Source organism: Bos mutus, chromosome 13 (genome assembly GCF_027580195.1).
Source record: "Bos mutus isolate GX-2022 chromosome 13, NWIPB_WYAK_1.1, whole genome shotgun sequence".
Taxonomy (NCBI): domain Eukaryota; kingdom Metazoa; phylum Chordata; class Mammalia; order Artiodactyla; family Bovidae; genus Bos; species Bos mutus.
In genome coordinates, this window is record NC_091629.1 from 48,268,175 (window position 1) to 48,289,660 (window position 21,486).

General features: G+C 40.8%; 1 protein-coding gene across 1 annotated transcript in view; it reads right to left on the reverse strand.

Moving 5' to 3' along the window:
- The window catches only part of PIGU (phosphatidylinositol glycan anchor biosynthesis class U), a 90,982-nt gene that overhangs the window by 26,862 nt on the left and 42,634 nt on the right, over window positions 1-21,486 (reverse strand). Inside the window, exons 7-8 of the mRNA XM_005900433.3 lie at window positions 20,832-20,929; window positions 3,318-3,472 (exon numbers count right to left, since the gene is read on the reverse strand). Of these exons, the coding sequence (XP_005900495.2) occupies window positions 3,318-3,472; window positions 20,832-20,929 (253 nt within the window). The remainder of the gene's footprint in view (window positions 1-3,317; window positions 3,473-20,831; window positions 20,930-21,486) is intronic.

Here is a 21,486-nt window from a genome sequence, read left to right on the forward strand (position 1 = left end):
GATGATATAAGATAAAGATGGGTTACAATTCTGGCTGTTCTAAAAATCTTACATAACATTAAAAACATACATATGGGGTTGAAACGGATGTCAATTCAGTTCAGTCGCTCAGTCGTGTCCAACTCTTTGCGACCCCATGAATCGCAGCACGCCAGGCCTCCCTCCCTGTCCATCACGAACTCTCGGAGTTCACTCAGACTCACGTCCATTGAGTCAGTGATGCCATCCAGCCATCTCATCCTCTGTCGTCCCCTTCTCCTCCTGCCCCCAATCCCTCCCAGCATCAGGGTCTTTTCCAATGAGTCAACTCTTCGCATGAGGTAGCCAAAGTACTGGAGTTTCAGCTTTAGTATCATTCCTTCCAAAGAAATCCCAGCGCTGGCTGATCTCCTTCAGAATGGACTGGTTGGATCTCCTTGCAGTCCAAGGGACTCTCAAGTGTCTTCTCCAACACCACACTTCAAAAGCATCAGTTCTTTGGCACTCAGCCTTCTTCACAGTCCAACTCTCACATCCATACATGACCACAGGAAAAACCATAGCCTTGACTAGACGAACCTTTGTTGGCAAAGTAATGTCTCTGCTTTTGAATATGCTATCTAGGTCGGTCATAACTTTCCTTCCAAGGAGTAAGTGTCTTTTAATTTCATGGCTCAGTCACCATCTGCAGTAATTTTGGAGCCCCCCAAAAATAAAGTCTGACACTGTTTCCACTGTTTTCCCATCTATTTGCCATGAAGTGATGGGACCAGATGCCATGATCTTCGTTTTCTTAATGTTGAGCTTTAAGCCAACTTTTTCACTCTCCTCTTTCACTTTCATCAAGAGGCTTTTTAGTTCCTCTTCACTTTCTGCCATAAGGGTGGTGTCATCTGCATATCTGAGGTTATTGATATTTCTCCCGGCAATCTTGATTCCAGCTTGTGTTTCTTCCAGTCCAGCGTTTCTCATGGTGTACTCTGCATATAAGTTAAATAAGCAGGGTGACAATATACAGCCTTGACGTACTCCTTTTCCTATTTGGAACCAGTCTGTTGTTCCATGTCCAGTTCTACCTGTTGCTTCCTAACCTGCATACAGATTTCTCAAGAGGCAGCTCAGGTGGAGTGGTATTCCCATCTCTTTCAGAATTCAGTTTTAAAAGCACAAGGGAAGCATGGAAAGGAAGACAGAGGCTATGGTTCATGGTCAGCTTTCAGACAAGACCATGATTCATGGTCAGATTTCACTGAAGAAGGCCTCCACCTGGCAAGTCTTTGCTTCTTGCTGTAACTATATTTCCTTTTCTGTGAAATAAGGTAATGAACACAATCTGTACACCAGCAGAAAACTAGGAAAAGTTTTTCATCAGGCATTACAAACTCTTCTGGGAGGCAGAGCATGAGAAACTGAAGGTTATTAAGTCACTGTTAGGCTCAGCCAGGATTGAACATAAATAAGCAGCTCAGAATCCCAAAGGGAAGCCAGCCACAGACCTCCTTCCCACCCTGGTGGGGTTAAGTGTCCATGACCCTCTGGGCTGTGAGTTCCTTCAGGCCTGAGCAGGTATCCTCCTCAGCAGACCACAGAGAGGATATTTGGAAATATCTGCAGAATTCATCTTGCAAACCCATTTTGATTTTCTCTATAAGTTTGACATATTGAAAGTGCTAAGTCACTCAGTCATGTCCAACTCTCTGTGACCCCACGGACTGCAGCCCACCCCTCCTCTGTCCATGGAATTCTCTAGGCAAGAATATTGGAGTGGTATTCTTCTTCTCCAGGGGATCTTCCCTATCCAGAGATCAAACCTAGGTCTCCTACTTTGCAGGTGGATTCTTTACCATCTAAGCCACCACGGAAGTCCCTTGACATATGGAAGGTGGCTTTATTTTAAAACTGTTGGAGACCCTTTTCCAATAGAGGAATAAATACATCCATTCCTGTTTGGGACTGAATCGAAACCTTCTAGTTCGAGGCTGATAAGTGCTTTGGATGTTCCCAGAGAGTGTTCTTTAATTGACTTAGATTAAACCAGTGGTTCTTGAAGTGTGTTCCTCAGATTGGCAGCATCGTACCACCTGAAAATTTATATATATAGATATGCAAATTCTGGGGTCCTAATGAGAGTGTAACAGGCAGGAAGGCCAGGGGTCTCCAAGCAGAGGAAACAGGCTGCAAGTGTCAGACGTGTTTTTATTTCTGTCTTAACCGGCAGGAGGAAACAAACTACAAGTGTCAGCTTTTTCCCCTTCTCTATACAAAATTAAAAGGAAGTTTCTCTTAAAATTCTGTGTTGCCATGACGACACTTGGTTCCTCCTGAACTTAACTTTTCTCAAACCTTGAGCTAACCAATGTGTATTTCTTATGGAAATATTTTTCTTAAGCTATGTTAGTGAACTATGTATTTACCCTAGAATCTGTCTTCAAGTTGGTTCCGCCTAAGACTCAGAACCAACTTGACAAACCAGTATGTTTTACTCATAAAATTGTTCTCCTAATCTATGTTAATGAATCTATTTACCTGGAAACCTGCCTTTCTTCAAGATTCATGTCAATCGTTCTGTGGCACAGGATGACTCACCTGGTGCCAATGTTATCTCAAAATGGATGTTGTGGGTGAGGGGCCTGGTGCCACTCTGAGTTTTGAGACATCTCCTTTCTCTAATTAACAGCTTGCTGATAGGTATATGCTGCTGCTGCTGCTAAGTCGCTTCAGTCGTGTCTGACTCTGTGTGACCCCAGAGACGGCAGCCCACAAGGCTCCCCCGTCCCTGGGATTCTCCAGGCAAGAACACTGGAGTGGGTTGCCATTTCCTTCTCCAATGCATAAAAGTGAAAGTGAAGTCACTCAGTCGTGTCCGACTCTTAGCGACCCCATGGACTGTAGCCCACTAGGCTCCTCCGTCCATGGGATTTTCCAGGCAAGAGTGCTAAAGGCTAGCAGGGAGGCACTCTTTCTGCCCCCTTCTGACGTCTATGTCAGAAGCTTTCTCTATCTCTTTTATACTTTAATAAAACTTTATTACACAAGAGCTCTGAGCGATCAAGCCTCATCACTGGCCCCGGATTGAATTCCTCTCCTCTGGAGGCCAAGAATCCTGACGTCTTTCACGGCTCAGCAACAACCTTTCACTTACCCTAGATTTACTTAATCAGAACCTATGGAGGTGGGGCCCAGCATCCTGGGTGTTCAAGCCCTGCGGTGATTATGGTACACACCAATGTGAGGACCACTGCTCTAGATGTGGCCTCTGCTTGTTCTCCCTCTGATTCCAGATGGAGCTGTGAAAACTAAATCAGCTTCCAGAGTTTTCTAATGGGGGCATTACTTACATGAAGCCATAGACTGCAGGAATGAAATCCCAGGAACTAAGAAGGAAGAAGGAGAGGCAAACGACTACCACTAGACTTCCCATATACATCATGGCGTACTCCCAAAAGAAGATCCAAAAGGCTTTGCTCTTCACTTTCACAGGTATGTACTGCCGCTAGGAGAGAAGGCAGAAAGGTACACTTAAGGATCTCAAAGACAAAGAGCAGTTATGAGTCAACTTTAAGATCCTTCCCGCAAAAAAACACAGGATACAGAATAGGTGAAAAATCTAAGGACTGAAAAGATATGTTAGGTAAAGTGAAAATGTTAGTCACTCAGTCATGTCTGACTCTTTGCAACCCCATGGACTGTAGTCTGCCAGGCTCCTCTGTCCATGGAATTCTCCAGGCAAGAATACTGGAGTGGGTAGCCATTCCCTTCTCCAGGGGATCTTCCTGAAACTGGGATAGAACCCAGGTTTCCCAACTTGCAGGCAGATTCTTTAGCTTCTGAGCCCAGGTAAACACTAACCAAAAGAAAATTAGTTTGGTTATTGTTACCAGATAAAATAGACTTTAACATAAAAAGTATTGTAGAGATAAAGATGTTCTATCATGATAAAAGTGCCATCAGAAAGATATTACCATTCTAAACTTGTATGTACCTAATAACACAATCTCAAAATATATAGAACAAACATGGACAGAGTTACAGAGGAAAAATACACAAATCCACCATCAGCGGATAACTGGTAGATCTAATAGACAAAAATCATAATGAAATAGAAATATGAATAGCATACTTCATGAACTTGTTCACCTAAGATCTTACAAAACAAATTTATAATTCCTTACATTGAGTCATATTTACAGTATTCTATTTATCAGAAGCAAGTCACTGGTTTTGTTCATACTCAAAGGGATTGTGATTAACATTAGTATGTAGAGATCATGGAGGCCACATTAAGATTATGTCCACCACAGTTGATTTAACACCTGAAAAATCAATTAATGTAACATCCCATACTAACAGATTAGTATACCCAGATCAACTGCATTTCTATATACTTTAACGAGCAATTCAAAATTGAAATTAAGCAGACAATTCCATTCACTATAGTGTAAAAGAGAAAAAATACTTAAAAATAAAATTAACAAATATTAAGTACAAGGTATGCACACTATAAAATATGTAATATATAAACTATAAAATATTGCTGATGGACATTAAAAATCCAAATAAACAAAGAGGTATTAAAAAAATACATTTATATAAAACAACGTGCTTAGAGAATTCACATTCATTTAAAATATTTTGCTGTTGCTGCTGCTAAGTCGCTTCAGTTGTGTCCGACTCTGTGCGACCCCATAGACGGCAGCCCACCAGGCTCCCCTGCCCCTGGGATTCTCCAGGCAAGAACAGTGGAGTGGGTTGCCATTTCCTCCTCCAATGTATAAAAGTGAAAAGTCAAAGTGAAGTCGCTCAGTCGTGTCCGACTCTTAGAGACCCCATGGACTGCAGCCTACCAGGTTCCTCCATCCATGAGATTTTCTAGGCAAGAGTACTGGAGTGGGGTGCCATTGCCCATAAAACATTTTGGGGGATTAGTAAAAACTGACCACAAGGACTTCCCTGGTGGTCCAGTGGTTAAGAATCCACCTTGCAATGCAGGGGATGCGGGTTCAATCCCTGGTCACAGAGCTAAGATTCCACACGCCACAGAGCATCTAAGCCCAAGTACTGCAACTACTGGGCCTGTGAGGCACAACTAGAGAGTCCATGTGCGGCAATGGAAGATCCTGCACAGCACAACAAATGCCCCACATGCCGCAACTAAGACCTGACACAGCTAAAAAAAAAGACCACATAGCTTAATCAGGCCCCAAAGCAATATCAACAAACTTTAAATAAAGAATCTATACCATACAGATCCCATTCTCTGACCATAATGTAACTGGTCAAAATCATTAATAAAAAGGTAATCTAAAAACACATTAGGAAAATTTTAAACACTTTTGTAAATAACTCAGGAGTCAAAGAAGGAATGATAATAGAAAGCTTTGATATTAGAAATTAATGGTTATGAAAATATCTTATGTAGGTAAAACAGTACTCTGAGGGAAACACAACCATATAAACTTTGTGTGTGTGTGTGTGGTTGCACAGCGTGGCTTATAAGATCTCAGTTCCCTGACCAGGGATTGAACCTGTGTCCCCCTGCAGTGGAAGCATGAAGTCCTAGCCACTGGACCACCAGGGAAATCCCCATATAAACTTATTGAATACAAGGCTGAAAATAAACAAACATCCATTTTAAGATTTTATAAAAAGAACAGAATAAACTTCAAAAGAAGGAAGGAAATAATAAAGGTAAGAGTAGAATCTGTGGAAACAGAAAACAAAGTTACGACACAGGCATACTTCATTTTCTTTATTGTGCTTTGGCTTACTGCACTTCATAGATTTCACAGATACTGTTTATCACAAACTGAAGGTCTGTGGCAACCCTATGGGCACCATTTATCCAAAAGCATTTGCTCACTTTGTGTCTCTGTGTCACATTCGGCAATTCTTGCAAAATTTCAAACTTTTTCATCATTATTATGTTTGTTATAGAGATCTGTGATCAGGGGTCTTTGATGTTACTATTGTAATTGTCGAGGTGAACAATGAACTACACACTCATACAAGAGGCTAACTTAACTGATAAACGTTGTGTGTATTCTGATTGCTCCGCTCACCAACTGTTCCCGCTTCTCTCCCTCTTCTCAGGCCTCCCTATTCCCCTGAGACATAATAATATCAAAATTAAGCCAACTAATAACCCTACGATGGCCTTTAAGTGTTCAAGTCAAAGGAAGCACTGCAGGTTTCTTACTTAAAATCAAAAGTGAAAGTTGCTCAGTCTTGTCCAACTCTTTGCAATCCATGGACTGTATAGTCCATGGAATTCTCTAGGCCAGAATACTGAAATGGGTAGCCTTTCCCTTCTCCATGGGATCTTCCCAACCCAGGGATTGAACCCAGGTCTCTTGCACTGCAGGCGGATTCTTTACCAGCTGAGCCACAATCAAAAGGGACAAATAATTAAGGAAGGTACATCAAAAGCTGGGATAGGGTGAAAGCTAGGCCTTTTGCACCGAACAGTTAGCCAAGCTGTGTATCCAAAGGTACAGTTCTTGAAAGGAATGAAAAGCACTACTCCAGTGAATACATGAATTATAAGAATGCAAAACAGCCTTACTGCTGATGTGGAGACCAGCCACAACATTGCCTTAAGCCAAAGTGTTATCCAGAGCAAGGCCCAACTCTCTTTAATCCTATGAAGGCTTAGAGAGGAGTCAAACCTGTAGAAGAAAAGTTTGAAGCTAGCAGAGATTGGTTCATGAAGTTTAAGAAAAGAAGTCCATCTCTGTAACACAGAAGTGCAAGGTGAAGCCATAAGTGTTGATGTAGAAGTTCCAACAAGTCATCCAGAAGATCTACCTAAGAGAATTAACGAAGGTGGCTACACTGAACAACAGATTTTCAACGTAGACGAAACAGACTTACACTGCAGGAAGATGCCATCTAGGACATTCAGAGAGGAGAAGTCAATGCCTGGCTCCAAAGCTTCAAAGATCAGGCCAGCTCTCTTATTAGGGGCCAATGCAGCTGGTGACTAAGTTGAAGCCAATGTTCATCTACCATTCCTCAAATCCTAGGGCCCTTAAAAATGATTCTAAATTGACTTTGCAAACACTCTTTCTACTAATGGAAACACAAAGACTGGATGACAGCACATCTCTACAACATGGTTTACTGAATATTTTAAGCCTACTTAAAATGTTGAGACCTATTGCTCTGAAAAAAAAAAAAAGGGTTTCCTTTCAAAATATTACTGCTCATTGACAATGTACCTGGTCATCCAAGAGCTCTGATGGAGATGAACAATGAGATTAATGTTCTTTTCATACCTGCTAACACACATGCATGGGGCTTTCCTGGTAGTTGGTAAAGAATCTGCCTGCAATGCAGGAGATCCCGGTTCGATTCCTGGGTTGGGAAGATCCACTGGAGAAGGGATAGGCTACTCACTCCAGTATCCTTGGGCTTCCCTCGTGGCTCAGCCAGTAAAGAATCTGCCCGCAATGTGGGAGACCTGGGTTGGAAAGATCCCCTGGAGAAGGGAATGGCTACCCACTCCAGTATTCTGGCCTGGAGAATTTCTTGGACTGTATAGTCCATGGGTCGCAAAGAGCTGGACACGACTGAGTGACTTTCACTTTCACCACACATTCATTTTGCATCCCATGGATCAAGGAGTCATTTCAACTTTCAAATCTTATTATATAAGAAATACATTTTGGGGGCTTCCCTGGTGACTCAGTGGCAAAGAATCTGCCTGCCAATGCAGGAGACACATGGGTTCAATCTCTGGTCGGGAAAGATGCCACATGCCATGCAGAGCCTGTGCTCTGCAGGCTCTAGGTGAAGAGAAGAGAAGAAGCCTGAGCGCCCAGTAAGAAGCCTGAGTACCGCAATTAGAGAGAGATCCGCTAGCTGCAACTAGAGAAATATCCACATAGCAATGAAGACCCAGCTTAGCCAAAAATTAAAATAAGTAACTAAAATTACTTTTAAAAAAAGAAAAACATTTTGTAAGTCTATAACTGCCACAGATAGTGACTTCTCTTTTGGATCTGGGCAAAGTGAATTGAAAACCATCTGGAAAGGATTCTAGATCAGTAAGAATATTCAAGATTCATGGGGAGGTCAAAATATTAAAATTGATAGGAGTCTGGAAGAAGCTGACTCCAACCCTCATGGAGGACTTAGAGGCCTTCAGGTCTTCAGTAGAGAAAGTAACTGCAGAGGTGGTAGAAATAGCAAGACAACTAGAAGTGGAGCCTGAAGATGAGACTGAACTGCTGCAATCTCATGATAAAACTTGATCAGATGAGGAGCTGTTTCTCATGGATGAGCAAAGAAAGTGGTTTCTCGAGACTGAATCTACTCCTGGTGAAGATGCCGTAAAGAATAACAGCAGCATAACCATTTAAGAAAATGGATTAGCAATGAAATTTTTTCCCATTAAAAAAAAAAGAGCAGGCCAAGCCAGTTTTACAGGAAAATTCTACCAACATTCAAGAAGCAGGTGATTCTAATCTTACATTAACATTTTCACAGCAAATATAACCTTGCTACTAAAATCAACTACCAACACAAAAGCAAAAATGCTAGGTGCAATATTGTCTAATTCAGCAATATAAGAAAACGATTACCATAACGTTGTATTATGACTGCTGCTGCTGCTGCTAAGTCGCTTCAGTCGTGTCCGACTCTGTGCGACCCCACAGACGGCAGCCCACAAGGCCCCGCCGTCCCTGGGATTCTCCAGGCAAGAACACTGGAGTGGGTTGCCATTTCCTCCTCCAATGCATGAAAGGGAAAAGTGAAAGTGAAGTCTCTCAGTCGTGTCCGACTCTTAGCGACCCCATGGACTGCAGCCTACCAGGCTCCTCCATCCATGGGATTTTCCAGGCAAGAGTACTAGGTTGGGTTTATTACAAAAATGTAAGGTTAGTTAAGATAACGAAAGCTATTGATAGTGTATCACAAACAGCTTAAATAACTAAGATCAGTATCTAGATACATGCAACAACTACTCATGATAAAAATAACAAACAATAAGATAATTCAGTGAAGTTAGCAGGGTATACAGCTAACAAACAAACGGCCATGATAATCATTTTGTAATGTATAGAAATATTGAAACACTATGCTGTGGGCCAGGGACTAACATAGTGTTGTAGGTCAATTATACTTCAAAAACAAACAAAAAACAAACTCATAGCAAAAGAGATCAGATTTGTGGTCACCAGAGTGGGGAATAGGGAAGGGAGAACTGGATGAAGATAGTCAAAGGTACAAACTTCCGGTTATAAGATAAATAAGTCCTAGGGATGTAATGTACAACACGATAAATATAATTAACACTGCTGGATGTTGTATAATAAAGTTGTTAAGGGAGTAAATCCTAAAAGTTCTCATCACAAGGGAAAAAAATTTTTTTCTTTTGTATCTGTATGAGATGATGATGTTTACTAAACGTATTATGGTAATCATTTCATGACGTATGCGATTCAATCTCTGTACTGTATACCTTAAACATATGGTGCTACACGTTTAACTACTTCAAGCATGCAATTCAGCGGCCATTTTGGTTATTACTCATAGGTTCTTGACAGTTGCCTTGAAAAAAGTTTCAGATGTGTAAGGGTTAGCTCCTCCTCTAGGATCTTACCACAAAGAAAGCAAGTTTCAGTCTAGATTCTGGCACCCTTAGCAACATTTATTAAACAAATATCCATTAGCAAGCAAGCACACAACAGTTTACACAAACCACTGCAGAAGGCTGATTAAGTCCCAGCTCTCTCCCCTATCAGTTGTTGCAATCACCACTTGCAAGGAAGGTTCACTCAAGGCAGAAGTGACAATATCCCAGAGATAAGCTTCTGTTGCCCTTAGGGTCGCATTAGGTAACCAGAAATGTTACCTAGAGAAAGCTAGACACAGGATCAGTTAGGAACTAAGCCTCAGGCACCATCTCCAATGGAAGAAGTTACAGATTTTCCTAGATTCTTATTTCCTCCTCATGCAAATATAGGAAGTATCTAAAATGTTTTAGTTCATTCCACTTCTTTTGAATATTTCGATTTCACCTATGAGTGCCTACTTCTGATATTCAACTAATCTCACCAACAAAAATCCAATCTGCTCTGACATTAACTGTGCCGTAGTCAGCGAAGGTGCAGCTCAAGCTATGGAAGCAGGGATGGCAGCCACTTGTGGAGCACGGCCTTTCTGATGCAAAGCTAGTTGAGTACCACAGTGCATGGATGCTTCTTCAAAGTAACTCACTGCCCCTAAAGTTGAGGCTGAAACTAACTGGCACATGTATAATGTCAGATGGCCTATGCACAAGTATTTTAAGACAAGTTATAAAGACATTATATATAACTCCATGGTAATGACTTTAAGGAGAGTGGGAAGTCAGTCAAGAGAACAGAGATAACATTAGTGTTAACAAACATGAGAGGAAAGGAAACGGATCAACCCTATGGCTGCTCTCTAAGCTTGCACATACTTAGCGCTCCTCTTTTTTTTTTTTTGTTTTATTTTTAAACTTTACATAATTGTATTAGTTTTGCCAAATATCAAAATGAATCCACCACAGGTATACATGTGTTTCCCATCCTGAACCCTCCTCCCTCCTCCCTCCCCATACCATCCCTCTGGGTCGTCCCAGTGCTCTAGCCCCATGCATCCAGTATCGTGCATTGAACCTGGACTGGCATCTCGTTTCATACATGATATTTTGGATATTAGTCCCCCACCCCTGCCAGGTATCAAATCCCTGTGTCCCCTGCAATGGGAACTCAGAGTCCTAACCACTGGGTTACTCTTACCTTCAAACTGTGCTGTCTCCTAGTCACATGTGATTATTTAAATTTAAATTAATGGAAATTAATTAAAATTAAAAATTCAGTTTCTCAGTCTCACTAGCACACTGCAGGTGTTCAACTGCCACATGAGGCTCCTGACTACTATGTCGACAGTATACAGATATACAATATATTCATCATCACAAAAGGTTCTATTGACAATGCTGCACCAAAAGAACAAAGTTTTCAGAAAATAGTACATTTCTGGGGATGGAAAATAATTCAACAAAGAAGAGGCATTCATAGACACATTTAAAGAGTAAGCCGCCTAGGTTCTGAGTTCCCTTCTAGACTTCTACCTGCCTTTGATAATTTTTATCTTCTCTTCTTCCTGAAAAATACTGCCATCTAGCCTAGAAGGAAGAAAGGGAGGGAGGGAAGAAACCACAACCCATGGAAGAAAAACAAAACAAAACAAACAAAAACCCTTCCTACCTGCTAAATGACATTTAAAAAGAAATAAGCTGGGAAGTGAGAATGCCATGAAGAACTGAATCAGGTAGACTGTTCAAAGTGGTCTCTTTGTAGACCTCTGAAGCATATACCCAACATATGAGGCTTTTCTAACTTGGCGAATCCCGTGAGAGCCTCCCAGTTTTTGCTTGCTATCATATTCTCAGTGCTTTATTGGACCTAAAGTGCTATTGTTGTTAGGAGTAGGAAATGATCCCCTCCTTGCCCCTGGCAAATCTGTGATTATGTGTATTAAATTTTAGGTATAATTTTTAAGACTTGGTGCCGGGAGCCGGTGAGGCATTCCACTCGTGACAAAGGTCATGAGGAAGGAGGCTCGGCATACGCAAAGGCGGGATCGAGCCTCAGGAGTCCGCCCGGATATTCTCGAGCATCTACCCCCCAAAAAACCAGAGTCTGCCTACTTTATTGCTTTGTGCTCTCACCTCTGACTTTACTGGGGGCTGTCCCCTACCACCATCTCGCTCTCTCTGTCAAAGAGTTAACTTACAGCTCCAATTAATAAAGTTCCTGGGCAATTAGGAGTGTTTAAATCCAAACCCCTCTGATGGCTCTCTAACTCGCCTGACAAGTTTACCCGGACTCCTGCAGCTATGCATACGATTGTTTACAGTCTCCCAGCCTCGAGAGGCACGGGAAGCTTAAGATATTCAAATAGCTTAGAGCCTCTCAGAGAGTTAGAAACTGTCAGAATAAACTAGTAAAGGATTTCACTGATGAGTCAATGTTTGTTGCCAAGTTTTCACATCCCCTGAATTGTATCCTTGAATATGTATTAATTAATAGTGGGTATGTAGAAAAAATAAGTAGTGGCCTTGGTGTTAGTAACTTTAGACCCTTAAGGTAATAAATTCTTTCCTTTTTTTGCTTGCTACCATATTCTCAGTGCTTTATTGGACCTAAAGTGCTATTGTTGTTAGGAGTAGGAAATGATCCCCTCCTTGCCCCTGGCAAATCTGTGATTATGTGTATTAAATTTTAGGTATAATTTTTAAGACTTGGTCTTGGAATCGGGTTTGCTTTAGTGAACAGAGCTCTGAAAATATAATGTGGAATATTTACCGAGTCTATTTATAAAAACTTGCCTTGCTTAAAGATTAAGTCATCTTTTAGAACTACTTCTGTTACATTAAAGCAAGGCATACCTAAAATTTTTGAAAAAAGAAACTCAGGCAATCCTTTGATAGCTTGTTATTTATAAATACTCCAGCCAAACTTAATCTAGAGGTCCACACTACAAATTTCTCAGTGAACAAATGAGCATTCCTTTTGCTCACCTATCTTGCTCAGTAGCAAATGCTACCTTAAAGTGAAAAGTACGTAAGTAGGAAGGGTTGAAAGGGTGATGACCTAAACATTCTCATCAACTTTTTAAAACTTTTCACTGTAAAAGTAAAATACAAAATACATAAAACCAATATAAAACTTAGTGAATGATTATCAAGCAAACGTTCATGAGGTCGAGAGAGACAGAGACTTCATGTCACTCCCTAAGTTTCTCTCTGTGCCCTGTCCCAACCAGAATCCCCTCTTCCCTCAAAGTAACAATTTTTCCTGGTTTTTATAGTACTCACTTCCTTGTATTTCTTAACAGCTTTCCATCTAAATATGCATGCTTTTATACTTTAACCTTGCTCATTAAAAAAACATTTGTATCAGATTTTTAAATTTAAGTACAGTTATTTACAATATTGTGCTGGTTTTAGGTGTACATCATAGTGATTCAGTATTCCTGCAGATTACATTCCACTATAGGTTATTACAAGATATTAAGTATAAGTCCCTGTGCTATACAGTATATCTTTATTGCTTATCTATTTTAAATGTAGTAGTTCACATCTGTTAATCTCATGCCCTTAATTTGTCCCTCCCCACTTCCCTCTACCCCTTTAGTAACCTCAAGTTTGTCTTCTGTTATCTGTGGGTCTGTTTCTGTTTTGCATATACATTTATTTGTACTATTTTTTTAGATTCCACAAGAGTCTTTGGCAGTTCCCTTGTTTTCTGATAACACAGTGTTCCAGGATTATCCTGCACACTTCCTGCCCTCAACCTAAAGTCAGCCATTACTCTAAGAAACCCTAGTTTCTTTCAGGGGCTAAAAATAGTAAAGATTACAATCTGAGCGTCAAGGATAATCACTGATACTGGGTTGGTCATTGTTTCTAGATCTTTCAGTGAATATAAACACACATACTCAAATACCTAGAGAAGCCAGGCATGTAACAAATGAGTGAAGTGTAACAGAGATGAAGCATATGGACTGTGGAAAACTAAGGCGCTAAACTAAAAGCCAGATCTTCCAATTTTTCAAAAGAAGCCAGAAATATACATTTTAACATGAATTTTAAAAATAATGACAACGAATAATCGAATTAAACACTAAGGTTACATAAAACACATCTGTGGGACAGATGTGGTCCATGGGCTATGTGTACCTTTAACCTGAAAAATTAAACCAGTGTGTCATTATATCCCAGAAGTCACACCGTTGCTAACACGTAAAAATATTTAGAGAAGTAAGAGAATTCTCAGATTGCTTCAGGAAAAGCCAAACTATAATAAGGAAGGGGAGAAATGTATAATTATTGCCCTCCCCATTAACTCTCTAAAGTACAGGGAGAAAGGCATTTTTCTATACAGAAACTATTTTCTTTCTAGGACATGGTGAAAAAAGGAAAAAATCAGTAATCAGAAAAAACAAAACTCTCAAAGAGAACTGAAATCTAACAAAAGTCTTTATATCTAAGCTATTGAAATCTCAGGCTGAGACCCAGAAGATATATTTTACATGATTAGGTATATTTGAGGCAATAGAACTGGTAAAAAAGTTTATTGCAAATGCATGATCAACCCCTTACCCTCATTTTCACCTGTTCCAAAAAGAAAGGAAGCTAAGAACACTGCCACCTCTACCTTGGTCACTCTCCTGGAAGCAGGAGAATGAACAGAAACTGGCTGGGAAAGGAGGAGTAAGAGGCGAAAATTCAAAACAAGGCCCTGCAGAAATCCTGGGGAAGTGCCCTGTTATCAAGAAAGACCTGGTTGGATTTGGCTTCTTTAGTACAAGCCAGTGCCACGTGATCTGCTCCAAGCTCCAGAAATACAGAAATCACAGGGTTAATTTTTCAAAGACAAGAGAGGTCAGATTGCATGCGTGCATGCTCAGTGGCTCTGTCGTGTCCAACTCTTTGCATCTCCATGAACTGTAGCCCGCCAGGATCCTCTGTCCATGGGATTTTTCAAGCAAGAATACTGGAGTGGGGTTGCCATTTCTGCCTCCAGGGGTCAGATCAGATTAAAGCAAAAACCATAAGAACACTCAGAAGGTTATTTCACCCTGGTTTCTGTTATACCCTTTCAAAGAAAATAAGGACCTCAAACGCTCTAAGGAATCCCAAGCAAAAAGAAGGAAGGGAATAGAAACTTTCCTGACTGCACCAGGAACCTCCCTCTGTCGGCTTCACAGCTTCAGCCTTGAGGTCCTGTGCACTTGGCCCATCCTTCACTGCAGCCTCTTGGTCCTGGGCGCTCTAGGGCTGTTTTCTTCTGCATGTGATCAGAGCATAACATTTTAAGCTTTTCTCTAATTTGGAAACTAGGCCCTAAGCCAAGGTCAGAGAAGAGTAAAGTTGGGGGAAGGGACCAGATGGGCTCAAACTACCATTCTCAGAAGTGACTCACCAGGGAGCCAGCTGCAGCATCCCCTGCCTTTGATCATGAAGCCTCTCTGCATCTCATGTAGGAAAGGGAAAAACAGCTTTGCCTCTGGCGCTGATCAGACATGAGCATGTCCACCACCTGCCTCTTGTACCCTCTAGAAATACGACCAGCAGGATGGAGGCAGATCTGCAGTGTCAAAGGTGTAATTTCAAACTAATGCTTATAGTTCTTTTGACTCTAAAAAATGAATTATTTTCTCCTCTCCCTGTGCTGTGCTTAGTCGCTCAATCATGTCTGACTCCTTGCGACCCCATAGACTGTAGCCTGCCATGCTCCTCTGCCCGTGGGGATTCTCTAGGCAAGAATACTGGAGTGGGTTGCCCACTCCTCCAGGGGATCCTCCCAACCCAGGGATCGAACCCAGGTCTCCCTCATTGCAGGTGGATTCTTACTGTCTGAGCCACCAGGGAAGCCCAAGAATACTGCAGTGGGTGGCCTATCCTTTCTCCAGGGGATCTTCCCGACCCAGGAATCAAACTGGGGTCTCCTGCATTGCAGGCAGATTCCTGAGCTACCAGGGAAGCCCTCTCTTCTCCCTATCACCTCACATATCTCCACACTGGTGACCATGTCCTTTTTAAGAACATTTAAATACTAATAACCATAACTAATATCTATTGAACTCATGTCATACTCTGTTCTACATACTAGACATGTATTAACCCTTTGCAGTAGCTACTACTGTATTATCTGCATTTTACAGACGAGGAAACTGAGACATACAGAAGTTAAGTAGTCACTTCCCAGGGTCACAGAGCTTATCAGAAGCCAAGCCAAGCCAACTTCAGAGCCTGTATTCTAATGTCTCTCCTTTGCATTATAAAATTCTCACATAGAAAAGTTGAAAAAATAATACAATAATCAACCAGATGGCTGTCATCTAGATTAAATATTAATACCCTGCTATATATAAACTTTTCTGTGTGTATGAATTTCCTACACATGACATTTCTCCCCCAAATATTCCTGCATATAGCTTCTAAAAATAAGGACATGCTCCTATATACTATAATACTCTTCTCAATCCAAGAAATCAACAATTTCCTATAATCATCTAATATCTATCTTCAAAAATATTCTGAATATCCTCCAAACATCTTTTATAACTATTTTTTCCAAACCAGAGTTCAATCAAGACTCACCCATTTCAGTCAATTACTGTCTCTTTCATCTAGAACAGTCCCTTCACTTTTTCTTTTTTATGACATTGACTTTTTGAAGAGATGTAGACCAGCTGTCTATATCTCTATATTTTGATTGTCCTATATTTTGGTTGGTCGAGTATTTCCTTCCATTGTTTAAATGATAGTATCATTTAACTTGTGCTTCTGCTCTTGTGGCTCAGACGGTAAAGCATCTGCCTGCAATGTGGGAGACCCGGGTTCGATCCCTGGGTCAGGAAGATCCCCTGGAGAAGGAAATGGCAACCCACTCCAGTACTCTTGCCTGGAAAATTCCATGGACTGAGGAGCCTGGTAGGCTACAGTCCATGGGGTCGCAGAGTCGGACACGACTGAGCGACTTCGCTTTCTTTCGCTTTTCTGCTCTTGTACTTCCTAAAAATCAGAAGTCATATCTAAAGGCTTAATCGAAGTAAACATTCTGGGTAAAAATACCTTGGAGGTGATGCTGTGTGCTCTGAACTGATGACATCATGAAGCACATCATGTCAAGGCATTTCACCATAAGTGATACTGAGCTGGATTACCTGGTTAAGGTGGTGACTGCCACAGCACTCCTTTGTAAAGATTCAATTTTCCCTTTGCTTTTAGCCAATAATTTAGAGGTAGGAGGGGGTACTATTATGGCACCATGAGGATGCAAATACTCTGTTCTCCAAAAAATCTTTCATCTAATGATTTTAGCATCCAATGATGATCTTTGCTAGATTTAATCATTTCACTGATGATTACCCATTCTAGCCTTCCTTCTGCAGTTATAAGCTGGCAGTTTTCTGTAAAGAACTTTCCTTCATTAACTAGGGAAGAATTATAGCTCATTTTAAGAAGAAAGGGTAATTGCTTAGTTTTTTTCTTCTAAGTACTGATTTTCAGAGTAAAAAAAATTGATAAAAGAGCCATATTTAATGATGGCATGTGCATTTTTCTCTCTTCCCCCCTTTTCTGAGCATCACTATAGACACAGAGACTTTTCTTCAGTGTTTTACAATTACTTGCAGTAATTATTCTTTTGATACTCAGAATATAATAAATTTAGTCACATTTTAAAAATTATTATTAAAACAAACAACTCAATCAAAAACTGGGCAGAAGACCTAAACAGACATCTCCTCAAAGAAGATGTACAGATGGCTGATCAACACATGAAAAGGTGCTCAACACTGCTCACTATTAGAGCAATGCAAATCAAAACTACAATGATGACCATGACCTCACACCGGTCAGAATGGCCATCATCAAAACATCTACAAACAATAAATGCTGGAGAGGATGTGGAGAAAAGGGAATCCTCTTGCACTGCTGGTGGGAATGTAAATTGATAAGAGTCACTATGGAGAACAGTATGGAGAGTTCTTTAAAGAAACTAGAAATAAAACTATCATATGACCCAGCAATCCCAGTACTGGGCATATACCCTGAGAAAACCATTCTTAAAGACACATGTACCCCAGTGTTCACTGTAGTACTATTTACAATAGCCAGGCCATGAAAGCAACCTAGATGTCCATCATCGAATGAATGGATAAAGAAGTTGTGGTACATATATACAATGGAATATTACCCAGCCATAAAAATGAATAGATTTGAGTCAGTTCCAGTGAGGTGGATGAACCAAGAGCCTGTATTTGGTAACATATACATTACCATATGTAAAATAGACAGCCAGTGGGAATTTGCTGTATAATGCAGGGAGCTCAAACCCTTGCTCTGTGACAATCAAGAGGGGGTAGGATCAGGTGGGAGATGGGAGAGAGGTTCAAGAGGGAAGAGACATGTGTATACCGATGGCTGATTCATGTCGATGCATGGCAGAAACCAACACAACATTGCAAAGCAATTATCCTCCAATTAAAAATAAATAAATAATATTATTTTTATTTATTTGGCTGCATGGATCTTAGTTGCAGCGTGTGGGATCTAGTTCCCTGATGAGGGACTGAACCTGGGTCCCCTGCATTGGAAGTGTAAAGTCTTAACCACTGGACCACCAAAGGAAGTTCCCCATTAGTCTTCAATACTATTTTGCTCTCCATCCATTAAGATGTACCAGTCGAGCCTGTGCTCTCACATAAATGACATAATCTCTCCTAGATGGATGTATGTGTCTATAGAGGGCTTTAAAAACTCTAGAAAAATATAACCTCAAGAGCAGATGTATCATTTTCCTGTGGTTATCAAATCCAATTCAATTAGGGGGATGAAAGGATTTTTAAGACTATCAGGTCTAACTACCCATATGATGCTTACAGCTTTGCTACAGCTCCCCACTAGGTGGCCATTCAGTATGTAGCCTAAACACAGTGATCCACAGGAACTCAACTCACTTGAGGCATCCCAGGCTGTCCTGGACCTGCCTTATCCTGGGCTGCTTATGGTTCCCACCCTTCCTCATATTTAAACAAGTGGGTTTATTTCCCGGATGTCATTGGATTGATTTTCCAAATGTACTACTGTGCCTCACAAGGCCCTACTGCCTTTCAAGGCCACTTCATACACTTAGATAAAAACACATAAATATAGTATGTGTAATTTCTACATAAATGGGTCCTGTAGTTTATCTCACTCTTTCCAGTCCTGTTCACCACATATACAGAGCTGCCACACAGCCAATTCTACCTCCTAGAATTCTGCATCTAGTCCCTCATCTCTCCATTTCCCGTGACACTGATCTGGGCCCCTAGTCAAGTCCTCTGACTCGACCTAATACGATGGCCAAACTCTTCCCAACCTCAGCTCCTCCTCACTCCAATCCAACCCAGGCTGCTGCCAGAGCTGTCTTCCTTTAGGACTTCCTGCTCAGCAACCTTTATTAAAGGCTTTTTATCTGCAGAGTCTCCCAGAGTGTCTAGCATACTGACTCCGGATGCTCAGTCCATATTTGTGGAGGGAGGAGCTGAACAAAGTGACCACTTGAGTAGCTAGACTCCATGACTCAGCCACACTGTCCACTGTTGTCAGGACAGAATTTCCTTAAGTTTTAAATAAGAGCTATTTTACGTAACATAGTATTTAGTATTTGGCTTAACAAGCCACTTAAAATTTTTTGGTCAGTTCATGTGTGTCAGTAAATATACTTTTATAGTATTAATTTGATAAATAGTTGTACAGAAATTCTGGTTGCAATGCATTCTTTGTGGTGCTCAGATCTTCTAAAGAATAAACTGTAAATATGAAGCAAGAAAGGAAATAACCAACAACATACTGTTATGTAAGATGTCTGCTTTCTACAAGAAGCTAGAAAGCAAGTCAAAGTAAAATAACTTCACAGGATGATGATATAGCTATTAAACTAACAATCATAAATCAAATTTGAAAAGCCAGTGCTGGTGGCCTGGGAGGAAGTGGTTCACTTTAGACGCTGATGGTGGCCCCACAGATTGGCTCCAGATTTCTGGTGAGCAGTGTGGTCTTGCATAAAAAAACTATAAAATTTCTCACACTTTTGGTGCTAAAAATTTAGCTGGAAGAACACACCTTAAGGAAATTAAATGTCTATACTACTTATATTAGTGACAACTAGGGCAGCTCTCAAATTCCCCAAATAGGAGAAAGACTAAGCTAACCATGTGCCACTGTACACATCAGCCAAAAGATACATGAGGAAGTCACTTAAAAGGACAAGCACACATGGCCTATTTCAGTAAACAGAGGTACACACTCAGTTTCAGCAACAGTTGCACAGAAATTTTATAATTAAGAACAAGGGTTCTGAAAACAGACATTTCTTGGTTTGAATCATGGCATTGCCCTCCATACCCTTTCATGAAATGTTTCCTTCTAAGAATGGATTTGGAACCATGCAGGACCTGTAAGCAGCTACTTGCTCTTGAGGAGATGTGTATATTCTTACTTGAGTAGAAAAGACAGATGCTTAAGAGCAGGCTCTGCCCAAGCTCACATCTCAGCAGTCACTTGCTGGCCATGTGACCTCAGGCAAGTGATTAAACTGCCATACATTCTAGCTGCAATGTATGTGTCTAATATCATTACTAGTAGATTAATACACAGCTTATAATATGACCGACCTGTTAAAGTTCTTCTGTGGTTGAAATGAGATGAAGCCTGGAGAGTGCTCAGCATAGTGACCAACAAGTAGTAAGTTCTCAGTAAATATTAGCAGTTTGCATTCTTCAACTAAACTACTGATCTCCCACTATGGTCCAGGCATTGCATCAGGTACACGCACAACATTAAATTCATAAGAACCTTACAAAGGCAGTGTTGTTATACAAAAAAAAAGTTAAAGAAATGGGCTCAGAGAAGGATCTGTGAATATTAGGCAAAAAAAAAAAAAAAGAATGCAAGGATCCCAATTACAAACATAAAAATGAAATGCACTGATACATTTGCAATGATATGTATAATTAGAACATAATGATCATTGGGGGTTCCCTGGTAGCTCAGATAAAGAACCTGCCTGCAATGCAGGAGACCTGGGTTCGATCCCTGGATCAGGAAGATCCCCTGGAGAAGGAAATGGCTACCCAAGGGTTCACTTTGTTTAAAGTTAGTCAAGTTTCTTTGTGTTTTCAAGGAGAAGCAAGCAAATGTGAACTGGGGACGCAGTCCCACAGCCTTTATTGTGCCATGCCCTTCTTTCCCCTAAGCAAGGACCATGCTGTGTATTAAAGGTCACCTGAGTGTTGGCTTCTGACCAGCAAGTGCTTACCTGGAGGAGATAGAGGAGTCCTGGGACAAACAAGGTGAGTGGGTACAGAGACTGGTACGTTGCTAAGGCAAGAAAGATAGCACTGAGGAGGGCACTACCTGTAAAAAGAAATAAATACATGGACTAATCCAGGCACATCGATTAGGATTCAATTCAACCAGTCCCCCCAAACAAGAAACTTCCAATAACTGCTGTCAAATAATCTGTCAAATGTCTCCTTGGTGCCTAAGATGTATGCAAACTCACAAGAGTGAGAACTTCTTGGCTTAATTTCTAATAAAAGGAAACCAAGAAACTCAAAACCACTTACCTTTAACAACACCACAGGTATATTTCTTGTAAAATTTTCAGACCCAGAAAGATTTTACAAAACTTCAGCCCAAAGATGAATAAAAAGATCTAGTCTGTTAACACCCATGTCCTATTTAACTAAACAGTTTATTAAGCTTACAGTTATTGCTTATGAGATTCAGAGCTGTGAAACCTATACTTTTTTGGGGGGTCGCAATGGGCAGCATGCAGGACCTTTGTTCCCCAACCAGGGATCAAACCTGGACCCCCTCAGTGGAAGCATAGAGCCCTAACCACTGAATCACCAGGGAAGTCCCTGAAACCTATACTTTTGATTGTTGCAACACTCCATCACTATTTTTAT